The 27,162-nt window shown below is 43.4% G+C and overlaps 9 protein-coding genes and 1 non-coding gene across 10 annotated transcripts; 5 read left to right on the forward strand and 5 right to left on the reverse strand.

The window, feature by feature from the left end:
* Positions 1-4,059: 4,059 nt before the first annotated feature.
* Positions 4,060-4,132, reverse strand: V1516DRAFT_t62. Its single transcript has one exon. It is a non-coding gene; the product is annotated as a tRNA-Thr (tRNA).
* A 1,519-nt stretch (positions 4,133-5,651) lies between these two features.
* Positions 5,652-6,539, forward strand: V1516DRAFT_686486 (uncharacterized protein; the record flags this gene model as incomplete). The annotated part of the gene is made up of 1 exon (XM_066923663.1): positions 5,652-6,539. The coding sequence occupies one exon, from the start codon at positions 5,652-5,654 to the stop codon at positions 6,537-6,539; it is 888 nt and encodes a 295-aa protein (XP_066775960.1).
* Positions 6,527-8,039, reverse strand: V1516DRAFT_677820 (uncharacterized protein). The gene has a single exon (XM_066922656.1). The coding sequence runs from the start codon at positions 7,904-7,906 to the stop codon at positions 6,644-6,646; it is 1,263 nt and encodes a 420-aa protein (XP_066775961.1). The 5' UTR covers positions 7,907-8,039; the 3' UTR covers positions 6,527-6,643.
* Positions 8,040-8,804: 765 nt separating this feature from the next.
* V1516DRAFT_626523 (uncharacterized protein) lies at positions 8,805-9,797 on the forward strand (the record flags this gene model as incomplete). The annotated part of the gene is made up of 1 exon (XM_066919752.1): positions 8,805-9,797. The coding sequence occupies one exon, from the start codon at positions 8,805-8,807 to the stop codon at positions 9,795-9,797; it is 993 nt and encodes a 330-aa protein (XP_066775962.1).
* Positions 9,798-10,379: 582 nt separating this feature from the next.
* V1516DRAFT_677823 (glycoside hydrolase) lies at positions 10,380-13,064 on the forward strand. Its single transcript, XM_066922657.1, has one exon. It carries the CDS (start codon positions 10,641-10,643, stop codon positions 12,591-12,593), a length of 1,953 nt encoding a protein of 650 aa, XP_066775963.1. The 5' UTR covers positions 10,380-10,640; the 3' UTR covers positions 12,594-13,064.
* Positions 13,065-13,164: 100 nt separating this feature from the next.
* Positions 13,165-15,583, forward strand: V1516DRAFT_677824 (uncharacterized protein). The gene has a single exon (XM_066922658.1). The coding sequence runs from the start codon at positions 13,334-13,336 to the stop codon at positions 15,428-15,430; it is 2,097 nt and encodes a 698-aa protein (XP_066775964.1). The 5' UTR covers positions 13,165-13,333; the 3' UTR covers positions 15,431-15,583.
* A 63-nt stretch (positions 15,584-15,646) lies between these two features.
* Positions 15,647-19,593, reverse strand: V1516DRAFT_665247 (fungal-specific transcription factor domain-containing protein; the record flags this gene model as incomplete). The annotated part of the gene is made up of 3 exons (XM_066920662.1): positions 15,647-17,787; positions 17,849-19,067; positions 19,129-19,593. The coding sequence occupies 3 exons, from the start codon at positions 19,591-19,593 to the stop codon at positions 15,647-15,649; spliced, it is 3,825 nt and encodes a 1,274-aa protein (XP_066775965.1).
* Positions 19,594-20,944: 1,351 nt separating this feature from the next.
* V1516DRAFT_613747 (uncharacterized protein) lies at positions 20,945-21,469 on the reverse strand (the record flags this gene model as incomplete). Its single annotated transcript, XM_066919320.1, has 1 exon — positions 20,945-21,469. A coding segment is annotated over one exon (525 nt), but the record flags the coding sequence as incomplete, so codon positions are not given.
* Positions 21,470-22,036: 567 nt separating this feature from the next.
* On the reverse strand, positions 22,037-23,231 carry V1516DRAFT_677829 (uncharacterized protein). The gene is made up of 2 exons (XM_066922659.1): positions 23,100-23,231; positions 22,037-23,014 (listed from the first exon to the last, which is right to left on the reverse strand). Exon 2 carries the CDS (start codon positions 23,012-23,014, stop codon positions 22,250-22,252), a length of 765 nt encoding a protein of 254 aa, XP_066775967.1. The 5' UTR covers positions 23,100-23,231; the 3' UTR covers positions 22,037-22,249.
* A 1,352-nt stretch (positions 23,232-24,583) lies between these two features.
* Positions 24,584-25,762, forward strand: V1516DRAFT_626562 (chaperonin 10-like protein; the record flags this gene model as incomplete). Its single annotated transcript, XM_066919753.1, has 3 exons — positions 24,584-24,714; positions 24,769-24,897; positions 24,952-25,762. The coding sequence occupies 3 exons, from the start codon at positions 24,584-24,586 to the stop codon at positions 25,760-25,762; spliced, it is 1,071 nt and encodes a 356-aa protein (XP_066775968.1).
* Positions 25,763-27,162: the final 1,400 nt, after the last annotated feature.

Genomic DNA, 27,162 nt, shown 5'->3' on the forward strand with positions numbered 1-27,162 from the left:
TCAGGAGTAGTTTCGAACACACGATCACACAAGAATTCCGCGACTCTGTTACTAACCTCATCAGCCAAAGCAAGAGTCTTGTCAAACTTTCCTAAGCGATGGAACACTTCATCTCGTGACAGAGATGCATTAATTTCAATTAACTTCTCCTTCTTCTCATCCGAAAACGATGAATAATCAGAATCAACGGCATGAACCTGAGTAATGACCAGCTTTTTTTCGTCCAAGCATTCATCGTCTAATATAGGAGAAGCCATCTTATGGAGTTAATATGATAGAGATGGCTTGAGCAAGGAGCTGTTGCTTACCGGTGATATACTTCCCAGAATGGATAAAAGTCAGCTCTCTATAATGTGTGAATAATTCAGGAACTTGGAGTAATGCTGACCAAGGCGATAAATTTCAAGTTGCCAAGAGGAAAGTAATGAAGCTTTTATATCTTTGTAGGAACTGTGTCAATATTGTGGCTGCCATCTCTCTGCCTGCAATAGCCTTACAATAGGAAACCTACTAGTGGATGGCGTAATTATGTATACACATAATTACTACTACCGTTATATAGAGAAAATAAAAACTCATTCGTAACTCGTTGAGAGTGGATCCGAATGCAAGCCATTTTGAACCTGCCGTATCTATATGTTTGTCGTTGAAACAAGCACCCTCTCCTACCTAGTTATCAAGCTGTAACAGCACTTTGTTATTTTATTCTTGGACTAGCGCGGGCTGATTATACGCAATGCAGACCAACGTTCATTGCCAGTAAAAAAATATTTTGCCCAAAACGTCTATTTCATAGAGCAAAGGACAGCGAGAACTGAAGATCTGTTCCTGATGAAAGATTTGCGGCGTCACATAAGCTTGACTTACGCCAAGTTCTTAGCCGCTCCGTACCCTTCGGCATTTCATGAAGGAGATAGGAGATATACTTCGCTAGTTGATGAATCATGTAGCAAGAGACGAAAGATAGCTTATCAGCTTATTATTGGTTAAACTAGCACTCGCTCGAATATAGTGAGTATCTCTCTGCTAATTTAGACCGATATTTTCTCTCTAGTAGTCTCCTTGAAGAATACCGACTTGAATTCCCTCAATTCAACCGCTGCTTGAGCGCCCCCTACTTCTGTAGCTATCTATATGACAACGTTTGAGTTAAAATTACTTACGTGCTGCAATCACAGAAACTTGCAATAGCCACCCTCCGGCTATGAGGATGCGAAGTTACTTAGAGCTAGGAGCTGACGCTTCCGCAGGTTGAAATCAGCAGCTATTTAGCGTAATTGACTGCCGAAATTCGAATAAACAGAAGAGGATGCAATTTATAAATTCCAGTTCGAACCAAGATTTTTAATTGTTTTACTTGGACTCTTGATTTCGAGCCATCGCAGAGAGTCATGATCTGGCAGTACACGAGACTCATCAAACCATATTTGCTTAGCATCTAGTGTAGTCGAATTGGCACTTTCTCTTACATCCAATTCAGTTTATTGTCAGATCCAATAATAATTTTTCAAATAGTGAATGACAAAATACGCAAGAAAATCTGAGAATTGCATAACATTTAGACAATTTGCGAATATTCCCCCTGGTTTTCGCAATCTGGATCAAGATTTTTAGGTTAATTGCACGGACCTCATCTTCTTGTGTATGTTCCGAACACTCGGGCCAATTTGTAAAGTATTTCATGCGAATTTACACAACCATATCTTTTGATGATAGATTTAGAGACAAAGAAGCATTTTCAATTATAAAAATGGATATATTTTTGGTCTCCTTATCTTTAAGGTCAAATCTCTTATCAGTCCTTGGTCTTCTTTATCTGTAGATTACTTTTTCGGCTTGCCAAGAAACTCTGAAAGCTGCGCCGCCGGCGTCTACAATGTTCAAGCGCTAGATATCTTCTCCCCTCACAATCGGAACTGTAGAATTTACAGATAGTGAAGAATTATTCGTCATCCTATAGATACATTTGGCGGGAACGGATATGAATAAAGTTTAGTTCTGACATTCCAAATCAGAATCTAACAAATTCTCTTGCGTTGTAGAGTCATATTGAATACTAATCTTTTGACACACCAGCGTTTGAAATAGAACCAGACAGTAGTAGGAATACGATAAGGCATCAAGCCATCTACTTGGTATAGTATTACAGATGTATTCTTAAGATTTGCTAGCCTCATGCTCTAATTCTCTTTGTACTACAGCTTTGCTGCTGTCCCGCGACATCGGCCGAACAGCAAGAGAGATGATATGAAAAGTAGAAGTTGATTCTAGCTTACTCAAACCACTGTGCCTATTGAAAACTATTTAAGATCAGGAATTTTAACTGGCTGGATTAAATTAGACTGCATCAAATTCTTGCTATCTTATTATCTCCCTGACTTGTAAGTTAAGAATTTGTTGTCCTCTCGACCTTGTCTTGAACACATTTTGGCATATTAAACAACGATATGCGATCACTACGTGATGATGTATACATCAACTATTTTTTTAATCACTATTTAAATATACTAGATTTCTCAGACTACTGGGAAATGAAGTTCAGTCGGAGTTTTGCCGAAGATGGTCAGTGGTTGAGTCTTTGGTATAATCATTTGAAGCACAGATCCACGTTTGCATGGTCACTGCTAAGGCTTGATCATAGAATAAGGATCCCTGTGAATCTAATACTAGTTCAGTGTACCGAAGGTGCTATGACTTCGACCCTAAACTCAGTTCGGACTGGAAATAAAACAAATCATTTCGAACTCAATATCGAACTAATCATATTAATAGCTACGATATTAAGTAAGCATTATACGCTTCCAATGTCAAATACTCTGTAGGTGAAGTTCTACCGGTTCATTTTAGAGTCTAGAGAAGAATGTAGGTATCTCGAAATTTAGCAGGTTGGTAAACTTTGGCACGTTGCCATAAACATAGCGGGTTCTGCATATATTCCTCTCCTGAACGCTAAAAAAACTCTTGGGAAACAGCTGGAGATCAATTTAGCGTTGGTTTTCAACTCTAAATTCACAGAAATTCCTGCCGTAACGATATCAAACTGACCAAGACCAGCAATCTTACTCCCACTCATTCTAGATCCGAGCCTTAGTCTTCTCGGACCACATCAAGTACACTAAGTGTTGGAAATTCGAACTCTACTCCAAGCATGTTACCAACCGGCTTCTGATCAATCTGTTCAAGCTCTCTCATGAACTGTTCGTATAGCGCGTCAAGACTCAATTCACAAAGCTTGACTGATTGTAACCTAATTGCTCATAAATGGCATGATTGAGATGTATCCAATTATGAAGTGAAATTTGTGTATAGACAAGTCGATAGCTAAACGGAATTCAACAAGCAATATAATAATGGAACTAGACTATCAAGCCTAATTTCACTGCTTATTTTCCTGATGGCATATCGTGCTGAGAATACCAAGGTAGAAGGTAGAATAAAGCGACGCGTTAGCTATGGATTTAGGAGGACGCGTGATCAGGTGACTGTATGTGGGATTAAGCGGGAGTGTAGGGGGAGGGAGAGGAAAGGAAGGGGTGAAAATAGGAAAATGGTTTTAAATGTAGGTGAATTTGAGGAGATAAAGAAGAGGAAGAAAGCAAATGAAATCAGTTGCGGTCATACCTAGTAGAAAGCACAGAACCCCGTCAGATTTTCTCCAGTTAAGCTACTATGGGCTCACTTAGTACTGCGGTGGGAGACCACGCTGGAATCGTGAGTGCTGCAATTATTTTATTTTTTTCATGCATTTAGTTAATTTTTAGACTTAGTTATGGTTACCAATGAATCTTATTTAATCATAATGGACTATTTAGTTGAAATGAGAGCATTAATATACAATCATTATCAGGCTAATATTAATTAACCGGTTTCATAATCTCAGTAATGATCGATTGACGATTGTCAGTTCGACTTCACTGCAAAACTACTGCCAGCCAACAAACTACAACCCAAAAAAATAAATGCATATAGTAAAACAAGTTTTATCATAAAAAACACTTGGCAATTACATTTTCCAAAAATGAAGAAACGTGTGATGAAAAACAAAAAGATTAAGGTTAATGCCTTGAAACGGATTTGAACCGTTGATCTCAGCATTACTAGTGCTGCGCCTTACCAACTTGGCCATCAAGGCATATCATAACTATGTTTTCGCTCATGTTGATAAGTTGACAAAGAATCTAATCTTGCTCCAATTTTCTACATGATTTTTGAATTGCCAGATGTATATGAATAATTGTCTTTGTCTGATTATGTAGTTTGGGGTTGGAATAATTTTCCAATCTTTTAAATCTAATGTAGTCAACCAGCAGTATAGCAGTGTGGACCAAATTACGATAGTTTTCTCACACGATAATAGCGCCTTTGAGGTTGTACTTCATGTTCGCAGGCAAATCTTCTTAATTTCTTCAACGTGTGCGATCAAGATTTTAGCATACATAAATTCAAATTTAAAATGAGTATACAAAATAGAAACTGAATCAAATGAAAATTTTATTCTCTCGGAGTTCGCCAACTATTGATTGATATTTTGGGTTATTCCGACAGCCGAAACGAATATCACGCAGATTTGCGGGTAGGCATCATTAGGCAAAAAGATTGTGCTGTTCAACCTAGCGATGTATAAAGTATGACTGCTTATCAAAAGGTTAATTAAATAGGACTATATGTTTAAGTAGCAGCGCTTGAATCAACGGAGAAGAGTTGGTCCAGCTTTGGAATGATTTCACCCAGTTCTCGACGAAAGCAAACGATGATCGCTGCGGCACATGAGAACAGAGGTCGACCAAGTGCAATTACAGTTTGATGCAACGAAATAAATTAATTTATTTTATGAGAACCAAAGATATTGCATTCGATACCAAATGACAGCGCTGAATATATAATTGTGCTGATCACGCTCTATCACGGAGCTCTATTTTGAGCCTAGAAGTCGTATTAGCTTCAATGGCTTTCAAAGAGATGAGAGATAAGTATCTCAATACTCCAGATAATTCAGCAGTGTTTAGCAAAGATGCCGATCAATGTCCTAGCTTGGATTGCTCAAAGTCTGTTGAGATTCTAGGCATGAACTATTTATCATTTCAGAATACTATCGCAGAAACTGCTAAAACAGCTCACTGTATTTGACTTTTATTAGGATTATCGGTTAAATATTGTAAACTGTCTTGATAGGATAACATGAAACTTTGAATTACAAACGTTTGACCGCAGTAGAAACGTGTAAATGGCGTCTCTTAAGCACTTGAGATCAGAGTTGCTGCTGAATAAATATGTTTCCTTTTTCGATTTAATTTGTATTGTTATTGATTGTGTTATCGCTGTAGAAACATGAAATATTATAAACTACCATGCTAGAACTCAATGGTTAACTCAAACTGAGCTATACGGTAACAAAAACCATAGCATTGTCCAATATTTTGATCAAATTCTCTCGTCGAAAGAAAATACTTGAAAACCTTAGCATTCTAATTACTGGAAAAACTTTTGAAATAAATGTGAATTAAAATGGGAAATAGAGCGAACAGGTACTGCTCAGTTGGGACGTCTGAGCTCACAATCTCATAAATTCAAGGTTAATCTTGTCCGGTTAAACAAAAGGAACACAAATATCGCTTCAAATTATATAGCATGATGCACAGCATTTTGTCAATATGAGGCATAGAAACCATTTCTGGACAGTTAAAAAGATTCCATTATTATATAGTCCCTGGATACGCCGGAAATCCACAGACTGTAGACCTGTGAAATTGAAATCAGTACCTTCTCCTGTCAACGATGGTGCGATTCCAGCGACTCAATCGGCAGCTTCACTTGAAAAGACCCGATACTTGAACGGACAATATCAAAAAGAGAGTGGACTTTATCGTCAATGGTTAAGACTTCAAGATTATCAGCAAGTAGCGAGCAGGAAGCAATTAAACGAAATGATGGATTTGATCAGTCGACTGGGAGAACAAGCAGAGCAGCCATTTTCAATGGCGAAGAAATACATTATTCACGGTCTTCGATTTGCAAATTGGGAATACTTAACATTTCCTATTTCTGTAGATTTTTGTCCACTTGACGATCCTGCTAGATCTGATGATGAAAGGCTACTTTGTGGAATTCAGAAAATCTACGAATTTAGTGATCAGGGCAGTGCTTGGAGTTTCATGCAGAATATGCTTCAGTTTGGAATTAAATACCGTCATAATCCTCGAATATCTTGCTTTAATTTGCGTGTGAAAATCATACTTAATACATTTTCAACAGAATGTAAGCTAAAGTATTTATCCGAAGCTGATGTTGTATTAGCCTACTATGCTGAAGCTCTGTATGCAGATCCTCACTACTGCGATCAAGATATTTTAGGAAAGTTTACGGAAGTAGTCTCCCGTCAAGTGAATTTGCAATCTGAGCAAAAGCTTGGTTCGTCGGATTTCACAAATCTCGTTGAGATCGGCCTTCTGATGAAGGCCTCGAAAATGACCAAAAAGATTTTTGAAGAGTATTGGGATATACCTGAAACATTTAAATCTTTGGAGAGTTCTAAAGTTTAGATAAAATTGCATGAAATTGAACTTATTGAATATGCTGTTTGAGTTATAGAGTAGCTCATCACTTCCAATGAAATATATATACACAATTGATTCTTGGTCACTTGTTACCTTCCAGCTAATAATCCAGCTACATCGATTCTTCGAAAAAGTGAAATATGGAAGAGTTCGATCCAGTAGCTGGCTACTTTATTGCTATCGATAATTATTAGCTGAGTTTCAACCATGCAAGAGTTTGTAAAGTTTTGACCAGCTAGTTGACCTTGACCGGCAACTACCCTAGCTCCCGGCCATTCGCTCTCTGTCGCGATGCGTTCTGTATGGGAAAGATCATCTATGACAAATGTAAACTCTCCTCGAGGAACATTTGGATCGCCCGTCAGTTTGATTGCTTCTAATCGTGTGGGTGAAGGCTGATGGAACAGAATGAATTCTCCGCCATGACTGCTGTAATCTCCGAGCCAGATACCTTTGAAAGGATGCTTGTCATCCGGAGTGTACAATGCAGGATCCAGTTTACTAAATGTTTCGACCCGTTCACCCATGATCACACCGTATGCATCGGAATTTGCAAACGAAATCCAACGACGGAGACGGAATAGGTTCTGGCTGGCATCAGCCACGGTCGAATTACTTCCTCGAAATCCGGTAGGGCTTTCGTTTCGAGTTCGGTCGTCAGAGGGAATCAAAGGCGGAGGCCAGAGACGCATTTGAGGACTGTAGCGCCGACTAAGTGGAATGGAAGTAGCGTGGAAGAAATTGGTAGTCATACCTCTTGGTGAACGCGGCTGGGGAATTTCATGATAGCTGTTGTATTTCGTAGCAGATGTGAATTTAATGATTGGCAGAGGAGAAAGCATAACTTGAAGCTCTGTTCGGTCGACAAGTACGGTAGGATTGTATGACCACGGAGAAATTGTACTTTCAGATCGGTCAAACTGGACAAACAGCTCATGTGCTATTATATGGCCGGTTGCTGGATCATACCTAGATATGCATATCGAACCATGCGCTTCTCGATCACCATGCCAAACACCAGGCGTAAACCAAATAAATTGACGTAGCTGGTAATATAATTCACGAAACGAATTATACGGAGCGCATGAAATTGGCTCGCCCGCTAGAATTGAAGGGCGTAAAAGCGGATGCAATATAGCCCGCCAAATATCGTCATAGTCGGAGACAGTTTCCCGCAATGAGTGGCACGTTGCTGCTATAGACAATAATGTAGCTCCATCTGTATACGACAATATCCGGACTCGAAGTTCGGTTGGAAGATTTAAAAATGAACAAGACATGGAACTTCCACACGGTTTCGAGCAATCAGCGTGAGTAAGATTTGCTGCGGGAGAAGATTCCACGGTCACCATTTACTACAGCATTCGCGCATGTATATAATTTGATTTTCAATTTTATCCCAAATAGTCTAATTGGGAATTTGGATTGATAGTTCGGCCTTGGATTAATGACCAGAATGCTTCCCTCGTAAGTCTTCTGTATGGGTGCTCCGTACCAAGGAGTCCGAAATCGAAAGGGCAGTCCGTTGGGAGAACTAACGCGAACTCAGGGATCGGTCTCCACTTCCATTGGAGCAATTTCTACAGTTTCCCCCACATATTAGAGTTGATTAGACCGCTGGATTCTACACAGTATTCGCAAAATCCATATCTCAAGAAGATTTTAGACATGCATTCTACAGGATCGACTACCGTCGACCTGGATCCAGATATCGCTTTGCTGACGGCATCTATTTCGGGCGATGCACTGGATGTTCTCGTTAGCAGGTTAACAGAGTCTATGAGTTGTGCTTTACATCGAGATCAGATATTACAAAGCGATGAGAACCCCGGAGAAAGTTCTTCGTCTTCAGCTGCGAGAGAGCACACTATCAACTCCTCTGACTATATGGATTTGACGATGACTCCCTCCTATCTTTATGGTTTACCTACTGGTCGCGAACAGGGAGTATACGCTGCCTTAGATATTGGCGGATCAACTCTACGCATAGCTCTAGTGGAGTTTATTCCAGACCTCGATGGTTCACAACCTAAACGTACGATGCATTATCAAACCTCAGATCCACTCGATGAGGGTGTGCGAAATCTCGACGGACGGAGCTTCTTTCTTTGGATCGCGAGCCAATTGCAATCGGTATTGTCAATAGCTGAGGATCGAGAATGGATTTGTGCGGACGAAAAAGTGAAAGTGGGATTAACATGGAGTTTTCCATTTACCAGTGTAGGCGCTGATAGCGGGAAGATTTTGAGTATGGGCAAAGGCTTTTCAAATTTATGCGACGAGATTCTTGGCTGGGATATAAAGGTTGCATTTATGCAGGCGTGTACTGATGCCGGGTTGAATGCAGAATTATGTGCGATTGTCAATGATAGTGTTGCGGTTGTTCTTTCTGAGCTTCAAGTAGACCCAAAGACAAAGATTGGGCTGATTGTGGGGACTGGGTTAAACGCATCGATCAAAGTGGCGACAACATCTCTGGACGAAGATCGGCTTGCTCATTGTAATCCGCTGGCGGTAGAGAGCAGTGAAGAATGTATTGTCAACACAGAATTGTCGTTGTTTGGGGGACAGACAGGCGTATTACCGTTGACGCGTTGGGACCGGGAGATTGACAATCGGTCAGAGAAACCAGGATTCCAGCCGTTAGAACAACTGTGCTCAGGTCGATACATACCTGAAATTGCGCGCTGCATTCTACGAGATCGACTGTTCAAAGGAAGAGATTTTAGTCTAACTGGATTTGATAAAGAATATGGAGTTGACTCTTTAACAATGTCTATCGTTGAAGGTGAGCCCGATACGACGTTTGCACGGCAGCAATTGCTGGCCCGACATCCCATTCAAAGGCGCGAAGTGGAGGCACGAACCACGCCATTAACCACATTTTCGGTCATGGATATTCGAGTGATGAAATCTGTTTTCTACGCCGTATCATGTCGTGCAGCGGCTATTGTCGCCGCGTCATTAGTTGCTCTTGCAGCAGCAGGTCTGTCTGGCGAGAGTGTGGGAGACGAGGTTGGGACGAGTAGAGCCAGGGGAAGCGAGGAAGTGGTCATTGTGGCCGTGACGGGATCAGTGATAGAATATTATTCTGGATTTCGACAGCGAGTGCAGGGTTTTGTGGATCTCTTGTGCAGACGCCAGAGAATATCTAGTCGAAGACTGGTTCTTAAAACAGCAGAGAAGAGTGCATTATGGGGAGCAGCGGTGGCAGCGGCCAGCAATAGCAAACAACGATTGTAGCGACTGGAAGGACGATAAAAGTAATATGAATAGCATTTAATTTCCTACAAACTAATACAGCTAAGGTTTTTTTTTTGGGATGAGGAATTTAATCTCGAAACGAGAAAGGTATTTCAGCCGTTTGCTCTCACTACAGCCTTGCCCAATACTATTCCTGCTCTCTGTTTACTCTGCGTACAATGCGTACAATGTTTACTTCATCCCAACCAATCGTTGTTTACAGAATCCCCAATTTATCCGAGCCACAAGCAAGGAACGGACAGCGCCGCGATAACCTATCACATGACTGCACTGTGACTTATATGTGACTGTGAGTGATTATGAGATGCCAGCTAGATGGCAACATGCGCCACACGAGCCGCAGATGGCTTTCCGCTACGGATCTTTTTATCTTGACTTGCGCAAGATCAAGTCACGCTTAGCGGTGTTTTCAGCCACAATTAACCCTAACCGGCTATTGATCTGCCTTAGCGGAAATCTTGGACGGAAGGGGAGCTAGATGCAAGGTCGATGTGGCTAGTGAGTCTTCCCGAAACAGACTCCGCATTAGACGTTAAGACTGGGGCCGAGATGGGTTGATCGTCGCTTTTTTCCCTGTTGCTATATCAAGCAAGGGATCTCCGCAAAATCTCATCTTGATCTCTTTCCTTTTGTTTTTTTTTCCTAATCATTGTTTTTTGTTTAAGGATCACATTTATCAATTCGCTCGTTTGTCCTGCTCTACAGTACGCTAGAATTCTCTAATTCCCGTTCGTCTTCCAGATTGAATATTCTTTCTTGACCTGTCGCGCATTTCCTTATCTCGTCACTCTACGGCTTGCTCATCCAGTTGACAATCTGAAAATGTCTTTTCGGATTACTCGAAGCTCTCCCTCGTCTTCGAATGCATCGTCCAACAGGCCTCTGACGTCTGATAATTATGAGGAGGCACAGTCTGATTTGACTGGTGCACCCTACAACATCAATTTGGGTTCTGAACGCTATCCAAACGAGTTTCGTACTAACTATCCCCGGGGTGGAATGAGATACGAAGACATTCCTTTTGACAATTTAGAGAAGCCTATAGCTGTCGAACATCCTTCCATTCGGCCGTGGTACAAGAAGAAGCGTTACGTTTTTTTGATATTGCTTGCTCTTGTTCTTGTTATTGCAGCCGCTGTCTTAATCCCGGTGGGCCTGCTTGTGATCAAGCCAAATAGCAATTCCTCTAAGAGCAGCAGCCAAAGTACAGGATCTGGATCGAGCTCAGGAAGTTCTGGCTCAGGCTCAAGTTCAGGTTCAAGCTCAAATTCGAGTTCAAGCTCCGGGAGTAGCGGAGATTCGGACAGCACTCCTTCGTGGGCAAAGAATACAGTCTTGGATATCTCAACTTGGTACACAACCACTGACTTCAATACTACGTTCACCAATGATACAGTGGGTGAACTTTCTATTATGGGCCTAAATAGCACTTGGGATGATTCAGCTCGGGCTAACAGTCATGTTCCTGCTCTTGATGAAGCATTTAATTACACTGAGAATCCAATTCGAGGAGTTAATCTTGGTGGTTGGCTTATTATCGAGCCATTCATTACGCCATCATATTTTGAAAAATATTCGTTATCTGAGGGTATCGTTGACGAATACAGTCTCAGCGAGAAACTTGGTGACGATCTTCAAAATGTTATTGAAAAGCATTATGCTACTTGGATAACCGAGAAGACATTTTCTGACATCCGTGCCGCTGGACTAGATCATGTTCGAATTCCTTATCCTTATTGGGCAGTCGGAAATCTTGATGGCGATCCCTATCTTGAAAAAGTTTCATGGCGCTATCTACTTCGAGCGATCGAATATGCTCGTAAATATGGCCTTCGCGTATTTGTGGATCTTCACTCAGTCCCTGGAAATGCCAATGGATGGAACCATTCTGGTCACCAGGGTAGTGCTCTGTGGCTCAACGGTACCAAGGGTGACTACTATGGAGATCTGACCTTGGAATTACATCGTAAGTTGGCTAAATTTTTTGCGCAAGATCGATATAAAAACATCGTCACGCTATATGGACTGGTGAATGAGCCCAATATGCTGGTATTGAACAGCACCAAGGTCATTGAATGGACAAAGAAGGCGTACGATATTTCACGAGATGAGAGTTACGAGAATTATATTGTCTTTGGCGACGGGTTCCGAGGTGTCGCTTCCTGGGAAGGAGTGTTCAACGAGAGCGAATATCCCAAAATGATTCTTGACGTGCATCAATATATGATTTTTGACACAGGACTGATTGCTATGTCACACTCGGCTAAGATCAATTATATCTGCGACACTTGGACGGCAGATATGCAGATTTCTACAAACGTTGCCACTGGCCATGGACCTACAATTGTGGGTGAATGGTCACAAGCAGATACAGATTGTCTTCTGTATTTGAACAATGTTGGCGTTGGATCCCGCTGGGAAGGCACATACAATGTGTCCGACGTGTCCAGTCAGGTACTGACGCCCTCATGTCCAGTTCCTTCAAATTGCACATGCGATCCTACGAACACGGATCCGGACAGCTATGATGATGCATATCGTGAATATCTATTAATGAGCGCTGAGTCACAGATGACTGCTTTTGAAAGCAACGGAGGCTGGGGATTCATGTACTGGACGTGGCGTACGGAGACTACGCAGGCGACGCAATGGAGCTATGAACGAGGCATGAAAGCGGGAATTTTACCGAAACTGGCTTATCAACGTACATACAATTGCTCGGCTACGGCTGGGACTCCGGACTTTGTTTCGCTGGGACTAGCAGAAAACTATTAGATTGACGATGAACTTTAAAATGTTGGTTTGTATTATATGATTTGGTGTGATTTTGGGACATGTTGGTTTTACATTGATCTACGCGATTATGGTTTTTTTTATTGGTGAATTATATTGGAATATTTTGTATATTGGTATACCACTTGTACATTTTGTATTAAATTGAGCTCTACATACTGCTTACTCATGATGGATGAGAGATTATGAATAGACCAAGACTCATCTGGGCCTAGATCACGTGCATAACAGCTGAACTTCGTTCAGGTAAGGATGGATGATTTAATATCGGACGATACCAGGACCCATACAGTCAATGAAGAACTTGGATATTAGTTTGACATAATCAAGGCAGTTTTACAGTAGTTTTTGTTATATATTATTTTTTGACTTATTTTTATCAATGCATACTTGCTATATTAAGCTCCAAAAACTAAAGTCTTCTTTTACTCTTAGAAGTAGGACTAGGTCTTCGAATCCCTGATTTGAGTCACATGACTCACTTGCCAGATGCGATGAGGCGACCGAAGAAGGTCCCGACATTTGGAATTGTTTTGAGATTAAGATAAGAATATTCAGAGCTAGATTGATTTAGCTCCATTTACATTCTTGACCATTTTTCGGTTTGTTCACTGTGATATTGGCTTTTCTGAGTCAAAGGTACTTTTCAGTGTGAGAATCTGACGAGCTGTTTGCGTTGCCCGGGTCGCAAACAGTTGCTGTTCCTTGATTTTGACCCCTCAATGACGGCTTCACCTCCTCCGCCCTCGACCATGGCTGCTGCTACTCAACAAGCAGCAGCAGTAGCTGGAAGTGCACCTTCGACTTCACCCTCTTTATCTACGATCTCAATCGGATCCGGATTATCGTTGCCAATGAGTGTACCAACAGGATCTATAGCACTGCCTCTGCCACAGTCTGCTCCCTCGCTGGCATCATCTACTTTCCGGCGTCCTTCACTGTCTGGTCCAAATTCCCAGCATTCTCCGTCGAGCCATGAACGGTTTCCTATGTCGCCTGTTGATGCCATTTTAAATCATTCGCTAGAAGAAAGCAAACCGACTGGACCAGTTCTTGGAAGTTCTGGATTATCAACTTCTGGGTTTCAGCAATACGGACCGAGTTATCCTATTCACAATATCAGCTCCAGCTCTCATAACTCTACTACCTCGCCGTTATCCACGGCTAGTTCTCCGCAGCAATTAGGGTCGACAGAAGTCAATGCCGCGCTACGAATGATACGTCCTAGAAAGTCACACATCAAATCCCGAAAGGGATGCTCAAATTGTAAGCGTCGAAGAATCAAATGCGATGAGGAACGACCACAATGTTTTAATTGCATCAAGCATGGAGTGACATGTACTTATTTAACCGACAATGATGGACCTGACGGACGAAGTCCTATAAAATTGGAACATAGAGAGAGCAATACCTTGCTGAATGATATCAAGCCGATTCCAATTGTTCCTACCAAACCTTCTCCGGTTGTGATTGAATCTTCAGCGACAACACGACCTAATCTGATGACTCAACCTTTACTCGCTTCTACCCACTACTCTTCACCCCATACCGAATCAACACAAGCTGTACCGAAATCTCGCCGAAATACGCAATTGCAAACTGACCCTCGGGACCTTGGCGACACCGAATTTTCTCGCCTCAATATGGGACAGCTCGAACTACTCCACCATTTCCTTACCGTAACAGCTCCCACATTTACAGATATTACAGACGGAGACTTATGGCTGAACCAAATTCCCCGAATGGCATTTGGTCATGAGTTTCTTATGTATGCTATTCTCACCATCGCATCGACTCACATGCGCTATTTACAAGACGAGCAGCGGCAGCGTGAATCACTGTTGAATGGATCTACAGGATCTGTCAAAGACATAACGCTAACTCCCGAACAACAAGAACGCGACTTATATTTTGAGAAGGCGGAGGTCTGGTACCGACAGCGAGCACTCGAGACTTTCCGGGCTGAAATCGCAGGACCGAGAGGGCCAGGTAAAGTTGAGGCGATGACGGTAGCAGGAAGTCTGATTGCGATTCAGTCTTTTGCTTTCAAAGACCGGGCCGATGAAAGCATACCGGAAGACGAATCGGACGAACTCATTGTGTCTGTGGATCGTTGGCTTCCAATTCTGCTAGGTATTCGGACGGTTGTACACGAGATGATGAATCAACATACGGGAATTAATTTGCAGTCTATTTTTGGCATTGACTTTTCTTCACTAGGAGCTGTTTCTACTGCAGCGGCATCGGCTCCCGCTCCATCGTCAACAATATCCTCATCAACGGGTCCCTCGGACTCACCGATCTCGTCCTCACCCTCGTCAACAGCGACTACTGTGACGACGCCAGTACCTTCTGCGTCAACTCCTTCGTCTATTACTCCCGCATCTTCATCGACATCGATTTCCTGCGCCTCTAAAAATCGACAAACTCGACCGGCTCTTGCAGATCTCTCCCGGCTCTGCACTGAACGGTTCAACTCTCAGCCCTCTGAACTGGAAATTTATATGCCGGGCATCTACATGCTTTCGCAACTTGTGCAAGCGTTCCGTCACATGCGTCCTGCCGAGCTCCGAAAATATGTTGTCACCTGGCCGTTTTTACAATCCGAATCCTTTCACAATCGTCTTCGAAACCGCGACAAGCTTGCCTTAATAGTCTATGTTCACTTTCTGGCAGTCATGAATTTGCTTGCAGCATGGTGGCAAGAAGAACGTGTCCGTGTGGATGTGCAGATCATATGTAGACGCTATTTGAATGACCAGGAATGGAGCCCTTGGCTCGAGTGGGTCACTGATGTATTACCTTTTCCGGTGTTTTAAATTTTTCGTTTTGCATTTTTCGAATAATTTGGAGTTTTATTTCGTGATATGAGTGGTTTTCTAGCAGGTTACTGGACGGATTTTTCTTGGAAAAAGTTCTATACAGTTGATATATATTAATAAATAATTCCTATTAATTAATCCCCAAAAAGCATCATTATTCCATTTCCCGCCCAGATCCCTAATGAAACAGGTTTTTAACAAAATAAAATTAACTTAATATTCCGCATTCATCATTAATCCTCGGAATACTGTATCATAAGACTGCCCGGCCACACTGCTATTACTGTTTGACGGCAGACCTCCAGACACCGAACCAACATTAGTACTTGCACTTCCTCCAAGCGAAACTCCTTGCCTGGCCCCTCCAGGACCATTAAACAATTCTGCATTGGCACGACGAACAGCTTCCTCAAATCCAGCACCAGAAACACCACCAGTTCCAGAATTATTCGAGCCATTGCCGTTATTACCACTAGAACTACTTTCAGCACTGTTAGGACCAGATTTACTACCTGTTCCAGAAATGGTGGCTCCTCCTGCGCTACCACCTGTTCCTGCAGCAGCAGTACCACCACCAGCAGCATTACCATTGACGCTTCCAGGCCCACTTGAAGCAAGATTAATCCAATCCATCATATCTAAATCAAAAGAGAAGTCCATGTTCGTATCTTCGTTTCCACTCCCTCCAACTCCGAACGTGTCGTCCATTAAAAACTGCGACATGGCGTCCGCAGGCGATATATTTAGAGTACCATCTTTACTGCTGCCAGGTGTATTTTTTGCACTTCCAGGTGTCGCCCCAGATCCAACTGCACTGGTTGCATTATTGGTAGCTGCAGATGCCGATATATTCGAAGTAGAAGACGATCGATGTGAAAGAAAAGAGGGAACAGTACTCCGAATCGGTAGCCCGCGATCGTCGTCGACAGTAGTTGATATTGTCGTGGAACTTCCACCCACACCAGCAGTTCCACTGGTCGCTGTGAGCGAGGGTGAACCAGGGAGCTGATATCGGCCATCGTTCGCAGCTGCCTTTAGAAACATGCGCGAAAGATTATTTGTCGTGTCTCCCCCGCTTGCCTTATATCCATATCCTAGAACATCATGAAGATATTTTTCATCATCGTAGTTGTCTGGGTTCGCAGCTTGCTGGTAAGCTTGAGCGGCGGCTACTGCAGCAGCGGCTGCAGATTCATCAACTTGAGACCTAGGCAAGCTCTCTGATCTTACACTACTATTTCGTGGAGTAGGCATAAAATGAAAACCTCCAGTTTCAGCACCTGATGATAGTACGGCGGCTGCAGCTGCAGCAGGAGTCATCCCAGCAGCTGCCGCGGCTGCAGCTGCTACTGCACTACTCGCATTAGTTGATGCCGATGAACTAGACAAAGCACTGGTACCAGCTGAAGCATTATGATTCAAAAGGCTATTGATTTGACTAATATGCTTTTTCTGGGCGGCACTGTCAGCTCCGGCATTGTAATTTAGAGATCGCGACGCACGTGCGGCGCGATCCATTTCCTGCAGAATATTTCGATATCGCTTCGCTGACGGATCGATCTTTCCGTAATGGCCAAGAATAAAAATACATAAAAAGATTCCTCGCGTGATATATGACTCGACTTCCGATCGACGCTGGTGGAATAACTCAAGTAATAATACAATACCGGCAGTAAAAATAAAGTAAGTCATTAAATGTGACCGAATAGGCTGTTGATTCTGTGCGAAGAAAGTCATTACCAAGTCCACTGAGCGCGCAGCACACAACACGCAGGCTGACGAGAGACGAGACACAGTTTTTGCCTGAGCAGGGATCTCGGAAGGAGTCTTAGCAACCATCAAAAGGAAAAATGGTCGTGTCAGTAAAATAATGCTGTTAAGATGAGTAAGATGAAGTCTTAGAAGTCCCTGGTTGCGAATCATCTGTCTTCGCGCTGAATCGTCTCCATTAAGCGACGTACTCCTATCAGATGGCGTCAAATTAAGTGATGATAATTGAATATCGGGAGGAAGGCCATCGCTCCATTCTCGCAATCTCGTTGCCAATCGTTGAGATGTTGAAGACGAAATACTCTGCGGTCGATAGACAAGTAAGCATATATCGCCGGTGATTTCACATAGTTTCGAAAGTTCAACCACCGTTCGATCTAACTGTTCAAGCTCTGTAGTATCACGGTCATCCCAATCGCAGTCATCAATTGCTAAAGGTCTACCAAAGCTGGAAGACCAAAACCTGTCTTGAATGTACAAGGTACGCCACAGGCGCTGCCTCAAAAGGCGCTGTGGTTTAGGAAACGTCATATTAACACACTTTCTATGCATTCCGAGAGCCTGAGCGAAACGAATCGCAACTCCTAAATCAATTTAACGCGGTAAGAAACAAGAAGCAATATCCGGCACTCGCACTAAACTTACCTAATTGAATCCAACTAGCATTGCGTTTACAAATAATCTGATAATAGAGACACATCAAAAGATATGCTTGCACGACCCATAATTCTCCGTCCTCAGCAGCATCATTCATCAAACCTAAGCCACTTTCGAAGAACAAAGCGGGATCTATCAGACTTCGAGATCCAGATTCCTTAGGAAGATTAGAATTAGGTAGCGACGGCGAACTAGAAGAATCATTTAAATTGTGATAGTTAGGAAGACTTATTTTATCAGTGTCTAATTCTTGCTTAGAACTGACAAAAATAGCTCCTAGAGCACATGTAAAATGTAGCAAACATAACCAATGCCGGGGAACTCCCATTGGATTTCTATATGTTTGTGCAATTTGATACCGAAATTGGTCCATATCAAATACGTAATCAAACGCCTGCACATTATCGTCAAACGCTTGGATTAGCTCATTGGTCAGATGGCGTGAAGGGAGCTGTAGAGGGATGATTGAGGCTGTATGAGTTGGCCCATCAATAAATCTGAATTGAGCAGGATCGAGGGTGAAAGAAGAATCTCCCATAACCTTTCGGAAAGCTTTTCGGGATTGCTCTAGAAAAGACAAAACTCCACTTTCGCCCATGTACCGCAAATGGCCCTTTTCGTCCCATAGTAAACGGGTATTGCGACCATCACCAACCGTTTCAACTTGATACTCGGAACGACTGTGAGATCTCTTTCGCCGATAGCGTTGTTGTTGCTGGTGCTGCTGAACTGGTCCTGGCGATGGCATGTCAGAAATATCAGAATCTGATACTGAGGAAGAGCGGTCGCGTGATCGTCTACGCTTGGAGAGATATGAAGAAGACGACGACGAAGAGCCATTAAAGGAAGAATGGTGTCGGCGATCTTCTTGATCAACTGAGTGAGAGTGTGAAATCGTGTTCGTCGAAGACTTTCGGTGTAGCTTTTCCCGACTGAGAGAATCCTGAGAGGAGATCGCAGTAGAGGAGGAGACTGATGTCAAAGTACTGGGTGCCAAGGAGCCTGCCATAGAAGATGCGGTGGAGATGGTGGGGTTCGACGAGGATAGTTTGGGAGAAGGGGTACTTTGCGAGTCTCGAACTGCGGCCTGGGGAGAAGGAGAAGAAGTGAATGCGGGTGTCGTAGGAAGAAGATCGGCTCTCGTAGGAGTATAGTGACACTGAAAATTTTTCTTTAAACAGATAGAGCAAGGGTGGTCTCCATTACACTGCAGTTGGGATTAGTAAGATATGAGGGGGTAGGCGTATAAGTGAGTGAGAAGGAAATACCTTTTGTTTTCGGCGCTTGCATGAGTCGCACGCAAGAGCAATACGTTTACGCTTAGCAGGATCAACTCGGCGCTTCAGCTTCCGGAGTTCTGCAGAGGAGGCAGCCGCCAGAGCAGAAGAGAACTGGGGCTGCTGCTGTTGGTGAAGTTGAGGGGCGACAGCGGCGGTCGTAGAGGTCGCCGGCGTCACTGTAGCGGACGAAGCAGAGGCTGCAGAAGAAGAGACTGCGCCTACAGAAAGTTGAGGAGACGTCGTCGACGACGACTGCATGTTTGCCGTCGGGGGTGAACGAGCAACCAAGAGCGAGGAGGAAGGAGACAAGGTAGGAAGGGAAGAAGGAACAGCAGAATCTGCCGAGCTCGCAGCTGAGGTTAGAGATGAGGTCGTCGAGGCCGAAGTAGTAGACAGAGAAACTGTGGGGTCTGTGGGGTCGGTGCCAGCCGGCGGGTGCGGTGGTAGTAGCATGGGGGAAGCCAGTAAGGAGGAGGAACAGCTAACAAGAAAGCCGGCGAGACAAACTAAGTGAGTGGCTAGATATATGCGAGAAGTATCTGCCAAAAAAGGCGATATCGATAAAAGGAAAAATATTAACACTTATTAAATCGAATGTAGTCAAATCAAATCAGAAGATAAGCAAACATGGGCGTTCAAGACTGGTAACTGTGCTACAGGGACTCTTCCGCGGTCTCACTTTTGCTGTGGAGTAAAAGCAGTTTTATGGGATAGATTTTCCACGCGGGGAAGCGGATCTGGGCCTTTCTGGGCGAGTGGAAACAATGCTGTAAAACAATAAAACAGCTGACCAATATCCGGCGGAAGTACCCTGAAACCGCACAATCGTCTTAGAAAAGAAGTCGCTGAACTAAGAATATTATAGCACAAAAATACAATCGCAAAACACAATAGCACAAGCCTATCTCGCTGGTAGATAATTGATTCTACAATCAATAGCATGTGGAAATCAGGACGAACATCCGACGGTCACATCCATTCACGTGCAACATTTGTCATCTTTAGCTAGCAGATCAGCTGATTTTGACGTTGACAGCCGATCAGAGCAGCCGATATCCGACGGGCATTGTTCGTGGCGGCGGGGGGCACCGGGGACCGGAGAGCGAGAATAGTGAAGGGCGAAATCAAACTGCAGGCTAGTGACAACAAATGCAAGCAGACAATGAAAGGCCCTAATAGGAAGGAACTCAGAAGATAGCTGTTACCTGCAATGTTCTCATGGCCATTGACATCTAGTAGGGTAGCATTTTTGTGTATAAAAGGTCGGAGAAGAGTTTCGCTTTTGTAGTAGTGATTTATTATTCTGGGACGGTGAAAAGAAATCAAAGCGAACATGCAGTGCTAATTGGCATTACTGATGTCAAAGTAAAAGGAGGTCAAATGTCCTCGCTATCTATCATCTCAATCACCATTTTGAGACTGTCGAGCGCAAAATATCGTCCAGTGAATTTTGCTGGTTATACTGGCCTTCCGGATGTTGAGGAAGCTGTGGGATCGAGTCTGTTTTTGGTGTATTGGGATCCGTATGAGATTGCCTCAGTCCAACTAGAGTGTTTGCTATAGCCGTCAAGGAAGACCGATCATTGGTGTAAGTAGATTGTTCTGTTAGAGGTGGTGATTCTGAAGATGATACGGGAGGTGGAGGCGGTGGAGGCGGTGGATGCTGTTGATGTGCCGGCCGCTTTAAACTACTGACTGGTCTTCCTCCGAAAGGGGAAGCGGCAAATAACTGATTCATATTTGGCTCAAGTACAGAGTTGTTCAAATCCTGTGGCCGGTTAACATCTCTTACCAGGGATTCCGGATCCTCCAAAATAGACGCTGTGCAGGGATAGACTTGGTAAAACATGACTTTCATATCTGTTAAGGAAATCATAAGTCGGGAGGCCCACTCGACTGTCAAGAGAGTGCTATTGCTGGCAGCGGGAACTAGTCTGTCGGATCGTTTCAGATATGAATGAAAATCTCCGATCTGCAAAGCCATATGATCAAGCTGTTCTGGAGACAGCACGCAATGAATCCTGCCAAATAGGGCAAACTCGTTCGTAACATTGAACTCTGTCTGGGAGGACTGGCCCTCAACATCCGACTGATTAAAAGGAAAGATGACATCGATCTCGTGTTTTCGAGAAGAGATGTTTTTCCATATTTTGAGCTTGATACGTCTAATCGACTCACGGCCAGCGACGGTGTGAACACCAAGAATATAAAATGCGCTATCTGAGAAACAGTCGAGAAAGTCTTCCATTCGAGATGCATCGTCATCGGCTTCGAAGAAATGCTCGATAAATGCCTTGACTCGGTCGTTTGTGTAGTTTTGTGGATATCTTGGTCCATTAGCTCCTGATTGTGGAGGAGAAAGTCCGCCGTATGATGGCGAAGGTAACGACATAACGTGCACAGTCTATATTTAACTGCTCACTAGCTCCGCAGATTAGCAGCGTTCGCGAAGTTTGAAGTTTGCAACTCAGAATATCAAACTAGGACGATTTCAGAGGATTAACTCCTAACTTGAATTTCCGATGCAAGGTGATTTGGGCCAACAAACTTGCTAGTCGCCGAGATGGCAGAACTTCGCGCTCACAATGGCATAACTTGAAGTTGACGATAAGCACGAGTTCCTCGATCGTCCGTTATCTACTCAGAATTGATTGAAGCTGGATCCCAAGTTGGTGTGACTTGCTGTGCTGTCTTGGCTTATATTCGTCCGACTCCGAAGTTAACTGGAAGGCAATATACAAATCGTCATCAAAGCCCGAAGGCGCTTCTGGATAGCCCGCCGCAGCGGGCTGCGGTCGCTCAGAGTCAGCTAACCCATACCTAGACAAGCAGGGTTTAAAACCAGGACTATTTATGTCCAGTAGTACTATCGTCATTATCAATAATAATGTATTATCCTAAATTCTGATTTGGTTTTCGTAACTAGCACTGATTGATTTACTACCAAATTTGCAATATAGTAAGAAATATTATAGCTCAGTTGTATATTTTGCTTCTAATATAACTTATCTTCGAAATAACTTAATCTACAACTAGAAGCAGCTTTTAGTGCGCGTTAACTGAGTGAACATAAAAAAGACAGAACCAGAAACGGTCAACCTATTCAGCTTTATTCGCTCTTTTGAACGGAGTCTTTAGTTTTCTCGCTGTGCTGGTCTTTTTCTTCCATCAGAGTGCGGAAACGGGATAATGCGGGCCATCCCTCGAGAAACGCACACAAAACCCAGGCGATCTGCTTGAAAGTAGGCACTCGATAGGCACCGGTCCAAATGTACATAACAAAAGCTTCGCCTGCATGATAAATCAATGCTATCCAGACCGCTATCTTTATGAGCAACGGAAGAGGAGAATACTGTCCGACCTTGAATTGACGCAAGATGGAATCGGGGTTGTTGATGGCCGTAGGAGCGAGAACGATAAAGTAAAGGCCGCTAACAATCAGAGCTATAATGGGAACTGAAATGAGGGTGGGCCGCAAAAACGAGTCGACAGGACTGACAGTCGAATAGCCTAATCCTTCAGATGCTTGCAGAGCCATTCCGACCAAAACGTCTCTGGCTTCGGACATGCTCTTCATTGGAGGGTTCAGCTCGATAACCTCTTCATGTTCTTCAATTGCCCTGTTTGTAATTACCTCGTACGTCAGTGTTAGCGAACTCAATGTGATGTCTTTCAAGACCACATTGCGCGATGGCGTCACTCCCTTGTAAAATCGTAGGTAGTCAGTTAAGGACAGCTCATGATCCTTGTTCATGTGCTTTAGTATCCGTCCCTTGATGTTCTCGGGTGTGGGTGGTCCTGCTTTGGGTCCACCTGCAGCAGATGCAGCAGCTGGAATATCCGCGACTGGCGTAGGTGCAGCAGATTCGGCCATCTGTGAACAAATGTCAGAATCCGTCAATTTGCAAGAATCATACGATCATGGAGGACTCAGGAACTCTCATGAGAACGGGAATTACCTTTTTACGTCAATTGATCGAACAAATTGGCAAACAACACTCTAACTCCAATAGATGAATAACAGTACTGCACGAATGTAATTACTGGTCTCTAGAAGTTATCGACAAGTCTAGTCGCATATGAACAAACCAGATAGTACTTTAGTTATCAGATTGGTCGAGGCAGGGCTATCCAAGAAGCCCATGGTCTGTAAACAGTTCTAAACCCTTGATCGCTATCTGCTGTCATCTGGGACTCGGGCAACAGTAAATGTATGGTGTTTGTATCGAGAACGAGGGTAAATTTTGAGCACTACTAAGGCGACTGCACTAGTAGAGTAAGACGAGTAGAGCAAGAGCGACTAAAGCAAAGTGAGTTGAAGTACGAATTGTGAAAGTTATTAGCAAAAATTAAGCCAAAATATCATTACGTGGATTTTTTATTGTAATTGCTGATATTCTGTAGTAGGTTCACTGGTTGCTATTTGACCAATATTTGACCAATATTTTACGACATGGCCTGGGCAATATCCACCAGGTTGCGGTCCATCATCTTCGGTTTTAGCATTCGGCTGGATTGTGCTGACCATAACAACTCTCTAGTCGTTATTCGACGTGTTGTAAGGACGTCATTTCGAGCTCTTCGCGTCAAATTCGGCCAAATTCCTCCAGTTAGCGATCTCTTTCTGCTGACTTGAATTGTATTGCTGCAGTATACTGTAAACACAGTTGGGAGCCTTACACTCAATCCTACTCAAAAACGAAACTTGACTGAGCCTAATTTTGGGAAGCTAAACATTGCAGGTATTTGTAATTCTCTGTCGTTCAACGAAACAGATATTTCTTCTCGGCCGATACAGCAGTCCTCGGCCCAGCTCCCCAATCAGGACCTCCAGTCAAAAGCGCGACCACGTTAGAGTTGTGTGCGGCTCGCCGTTGAGCGTAATACATGAACCTTAAATGGACGTAGTGTTCGAATCTAGCATGTAAGCTCCGCAGAGGAGGGGCGATTGGTATACACAGAATAAGGTGAATTAGTATTGCAATTGGATAGATAATCGGCATTTTTCGGTCATGTTCGACCACAGTCCATTCAATTGAATCGCGCTCGACGCTAGGGAACACCTGCCCACTTTTGCCCGTTTGAGATGGATGGAAAAGACGGATATAGAGAGGCCAGGGCCGCTTAAGCTGTCTATTACCTTCTGTTCCAGGAGGGATCTTAGCTCGACTGTCAGACGGGTATTTACAAAATAATGGATGAGGCTAATAAATTAAGATCTTAATTCGACTCTGATCCCGGCCTGCCTGAACTTTCTCTCCTCGCAATCTTCTGCTGTCTTCTTCCGCCTCCATGTGGGATTTTCGCTGATACGCCACCTAGAGCCAGCTATCAATCCCATCTACTACATATATATCCACTCCTCGGCCTCTGCAGCTCCTCTTATTTACTGACTGCTAATCACAAGCTTTTCTCTTTCTTTCTCGCCCTTTTTAAAATCAAAATGCCTGCTACTGAGACTTTCACTGGATGGATGGGCCTTGACGCCAAATCCGTAGAGGGCAATCTTGTCAAGCAAGAGTATCACCCTAAAGTTTTTACTGATAACGATATCGACATCAAGATTTCGCACTGGTAAGTCTATATTTTATATTTTCTGCCGTCAATTTCAATTTCTAATGGATTTAGCGGAATTTGTGCCTCTGATCTCCATACTCTCCGTTCTGGATGGGGTGCTACTCCCTATCCCGTCGTTGTAGGCCATGAGATTGTCGGAACCGTCGTCAAGAAGGGCAAGAACGTCACGGAGTTTGAGATGTAAGCTTGTTTTTTTTGTTTTTATTTCAAATATCAGCTCACTGACTCGATTAGTGGTGACCGTGTCGGTGTCGGTGCTCAATGCGATTCATGTCTCGAGGCCGACTGCTATGAGTGCAATCACGGTCTTGAGCCTAGCTGCGCCAAGCATGTTTTCACCTACGCCTCCAAGTTTTTCGACAATGGTGATTATTCATACGGTGGCTACTCTGAGATGGGCCGTTATCCGGCTTCATTTGCATTCAAGATCCCTGAATCTATTCCTTCCGATATTGCTGCGCCCATGATGTGCGGAGGTATCACCGTCTTTTCTCCCCTCAAGCGCAATGGTTGTGGCCCTGGAAAGACTGTGGGAATTGTTGGTCTTGGTGGTCTCGGTCATTTCGGACTTCTATTTGCAAAGGCTCTGGGTGCTGATCATGTCTGGGCAATTTCGCGTACCGATTCCAAGGGAGAGGACGCAAAGGCCATGGGAGCTGATGGCATTATTGCCACTGCTGAGCCTAACTGGGCCAAGAAGAATGCGCGCAAATTTGACTTGATTGTTTCTACCGCCAATAGTCCAGATATGCCTCTTGGCGATTATCTTACGATGCTTAAGCCTGATGGAACTTTTGTGCAGGTCGGTCTTCCCGAGGCTCCTATTCCGCAGTTCTATTTTGGTCCTATTGTTTCTAATAATCTTTCTCTTCGCGGCTCTGTACTTGGTTCGCGTGAGGAAATCAAGGAGATGCTTGATCTTGCTGCCACTCAGGGAATTAAGAGCTGGATCACCACTTATCCTATGGATGAGGTTAACAAAGTTCTTCCTCTGATGGAGGCCAACAAAGCTAGATATCGCTTTGTTCTTTGCAATGACGTTTAAATCGTCCTCTTAAAATAGCTAAATCTGTACTGGATTTACGATATAGCTCAATATGTTGTGATTTAGATCGTACGATTTAATCGATTAGGATATTGTAATAAAACGTTCTCAAGCCATTTATATAGTAGCATATATATAATAATTTGCTTTCTCTGTTATATTTAAAATGTCAGATATGGCGAGCTTAGATTCGATAGATTATTCACGTTAGAGGTTCAGATGACAGTAACTTACGTATTACAGGCAATGCTGGAATGCATTATTTTTGGGAAAATATGTAACTAAAGGTTATGCTGTTTCAAACGAGATGATGCTATCTAATTTTTGATTTTGTTGGGAATCCAATGTCGTTGCTAAATAAATATTGAATAATCTCTCTGCTTGAGATGATTCTTAATATTTGGATCAATTTGTAAAAGACATATTTGAAGAACAGAGCATTAGAACGGAGTCTAAAAAATCTACAATGCGCAAAGAAGCAGATAAATCAGATGCCAGCAAAATATAAGTTCTCTACAACAAGCTGCATAATTTTATTGATATCGTTATTCAATTCCACCATGTAATTCGCGGAACATACTCTTTCCTACTCGTGTCAGTTCTATCAATGCGCTGACTCCAAGGCGGGCGCGAATTCCGACGCCGACTCAGGGGCGGAGATCAAAGTTCAGGAGGTGCCGGACTCAGTCAGTCAGACGGCGGCTTCCCCACAGAAAGACGGGCGGACGACTCAAAAGACCGCGGAGTCATGGCCACTGTCAAGGGCTGATCGTTCAAATTTTGCTGATGCTGGTTACAGTACTAAGGAAGTACTTTGAGTGCCCGGGTGTGCTGCGGTTCGCACGTTGTTGCACATGATAGAACTGTGTACACAACTACTGGAGTCATGTATTTCGACTTCCCCCTGTTGCATTGACCGTGGTTGATCCAAGTCTACCACCCCGAGGCGTTTCTCCGAACCAGTCTCGACTAAATGAAATTGTACTCTTAACTGGCCTTGGTTTTATCCTGTCTGGTATCGTGTGCCTGGCTGCTGCGGTGGGGGTAGACTGGATCTGACAAAGTTCACGCCTTCGTGTCATCTAGTTGATTATTCCTGCTGTTGCCCGATGCTATCCCCGATATTAGTTTCCTTGCGTTCTACAAACATTATTGCGGTGCTAAATAAAAAATTGCAGCTTGTTCCTACTTTCTACGTTTTGTGGATTTCAAATTCAATCTGTTCTATCCATCTTCAGAACCAATCCTACCCTCCATCGGCGATCCTGCTCGACACCTTAAGACCAAACTGCCACAATATATATAATCTGCTTTTAAGCTTGCAATTTTTGAAGCCGTCATCAAAGTGACATCATCACGCCAACAAAATCAGAACTTTCTTAATCAGTATCAGGGCGATG

Source organism: Lipomyces oligophaga (assembly GCF_038497815.1).
Source record: "Lipomyces oligophaga strain CBS 7107 unplaced genomic scaffold V1516scaffold_6, whole genome shotgun sequence".
NCBI lineage: Eukaryota > Fungi > Ascomycota > Lipomycetes > Lipomycetales > Lipomycetaceae > Lipomyces > [Lipomyces] oligophaga.